At 55.6% G+C, this 2,214-nt stretch overlaps 1 protein-coding gene across 1 annotated transcript in view; it reads left to right on the top strand.

Annotated features, from left to right (window-relative positions):
- Positions 1–1,459: 1,459 nt before the first annotated feature.
- DUS3L (dihydrouridine synthase 3 like) overlaps positions 1,460–2,214 on the top strand; it is a 6,803-nt gene continuing 6,048 nt past the window's right edge. Inside the window, exon 1 of the mRNA XM_014310994.2 lies at positions 1,460–1,581. Within this exon, the coding sequence (XP_014166469.1) occupies positions 1,460–1,581 (122 nt within the window). The remainder of the gene's footprint in view (positions 1,582–2,214) is intronic.

Below are 2,214 nucleotides of genomic sequence, written 5' to 3' on the forward strand. Positions count from 1 at the left end.
GGAATGGATTTGGGCTGAGCAGAGGACAGGACCCCGAGGTCCCCCCCAAGCCCACACCTGGGGCAGGAGGGACCAGCAGAGCTTGTCACAACACTCAGCACAGCTCCAGACCAGGGTGACCAGCACAAAGCTCTCTCCCCCCATGGCAGCTGCTCCTGAGGCTCCCTTTTGGCCAATTCCTGCCGTGGTGGCCAGACCCCAGGGCTTGACACATCCGACTTTTGTGTGGGAGCCTGTGGAAGGGGCAGGTTCATTAATACTGTTTAACTTGGACCTTGAAGGAGCTGAACTTTTCCTGACTTAGCTCTCCCTGTATCTATATCCCACTTTCCTGTAATCAGCCTTTCCCTTTTTCCTGCCTTGGCCTTTCCCAGTGAGTTCCTGGGTATTGGTTTTCTCTGGAGCTGCTGGAGGATGTGGGAGTGACAGCTCCGGCCTTCCAAGCTCTGTATTCACCCCACATTCATCCAGCTCCTCATCCCCCTGGCTCCTCTCCCAACCTCAGCATGACCTGAAGGGGTGAGAAGATGAAGGAGATAAGAGCCAGCACCTCTCCAGGCCCAGCAGAGAGTCACGGAATGGTTTGGGTTGGAAGAGACCTCAAAGCTCACCCATTCCCACCCCTGCATGGCCAAGGACATCTTCCACTAGGCCAGGTTGTTCCAAGCCCTGTCCAGCCTGGGAAAGGCTTTGTTGGGAAGCTCATCCAAGGCTCAGCCTCGTAAAGCTGCCGAGCCAGAGCCCTGAGCAGGGATTAGATGCTGAGGTCTGACCTCAGCCGGGTGCAGCCGGCCCAAAGAGCTCTGACTTTGAGTTTATTGCCCCAAAAAAACAGCAGTGAAATCACTTCATTCATCCCCAGAGCCTCGTTTCCTTCCTTCCTTCCTTCCTTCCCCCGGCCAAGCTGAAGCTTAAAATAGTATTTTGCATTCCTCGTATTTCACTCCAGAACTAATTAACACCCAATCAGGCCAAAGCTCTTCCCACAGCGGCCTGGCCCCGTGGTGCAACCTGCCCATCCTTGGCAGCAGCAAGAGCACCCAGCGGGCCCCCCAGCTCCTCCCAAAAGCCATTTCTGATGGAGCATCTGGAAAGAACCGAGCTAGAACGGGCAAACACCAGAATTCAAGCCCCACGTGCACACACAACCCTGCAGTGCCCATAAACAATCCCCACCGCGTGGGAATCCCCCAACACCACGAGCGGAGGTTCCAGCAGCTCCTAAATTAGGACAAAACCCACAAATTAAGCTGCCTCCTTGTTGGTGCCTCCAGAGAGCAGGGCTGAGCCCACGTCCAGCCTCACGGACAGCTTGAACCCAGCTAAAAAAATCTTGGATTCAGCGCGAGGCGTGGGACAGGGAAGATGGAGCCCAGGCCTTGCTGCACTTGGATTTCGCAGCCTTTTCTCAGCCCTCTCAGCAGCCCGGGCCAAGCGTGAGTCAAACGGGGCTGTGGGGATGACGGGGCTGGAAAGGAAACGTCATGCAGGAGGGTCCAAAGGAGACATCAGCCCCCTCATGCAGCATCTTCCACACACGCCAGGCTCGGAGGATCTCGGAGGGGCTGTGCACCAGGAGAGGTGAAAAGAGTGGCACAAACATGAGGAAGACGTGGCAGCTACAGGGGAGGGAGGAAAGGTCAGACACACCACGCCTGACGCATTTTTTGGTTTTCAGCCCAAACTTCCACCCACGGACCAAAGGCAAGGGCGGCTTGAGCACTCCAGGCAGCTCATGAGCAAGAGCTGGTTCATCCCTGTGCATTTACTGCTTAAAAATAACTCTAAAATGACAAAAAAAAAAAAAAAAAACACAGCAAGAACCCCACAGCTCTGTAGAGCTCCATCCTCTCCCCTGAGAGCTGTGAGGAGGAGGGAGAGACAGGCACTCCCAAAACCAGGGAACTGTTGAAGGAAAAGACAAAGTGGCATTTTGTGTGTCTGTCTGATGTGATGCTGTTCCCCTGTAAGTTGAATTCAGTGTTCTCAGGGTCCTCCCAGCCATGCCCACCCTCAGGGGCCATTACAGGGCCAGGTCTGGGGCAGCACCTGTGACCCCCTCACACCCAGGTGCCCCCAAAGAGGAGCCTTAAGGAGCTGCCACAACGGACAACACCTCTCCCCAAGGTACAAGGGCTGCACAACGGCCTTCTTTCCCTGCTTGGGCAACCCTGACATTCATGAGGGGGCTGTTGCAGCCCCCGAAGAGGCTTC

Source organism: Geospiza fortis, unplaced genomic scaffold, assembly GCF_000277835.1.
Source record: "Geospiza fortis unplaced genomic scaffold, GeoFor_1.0 scaffold569, whole genome shotgun sequence".
NCBI classification, from domain to species: Eukaryota; Metazoa; Chordata; class Aves; order Passeriformes; family Thraupidae; genus Geospiza; species Geospiza fortis.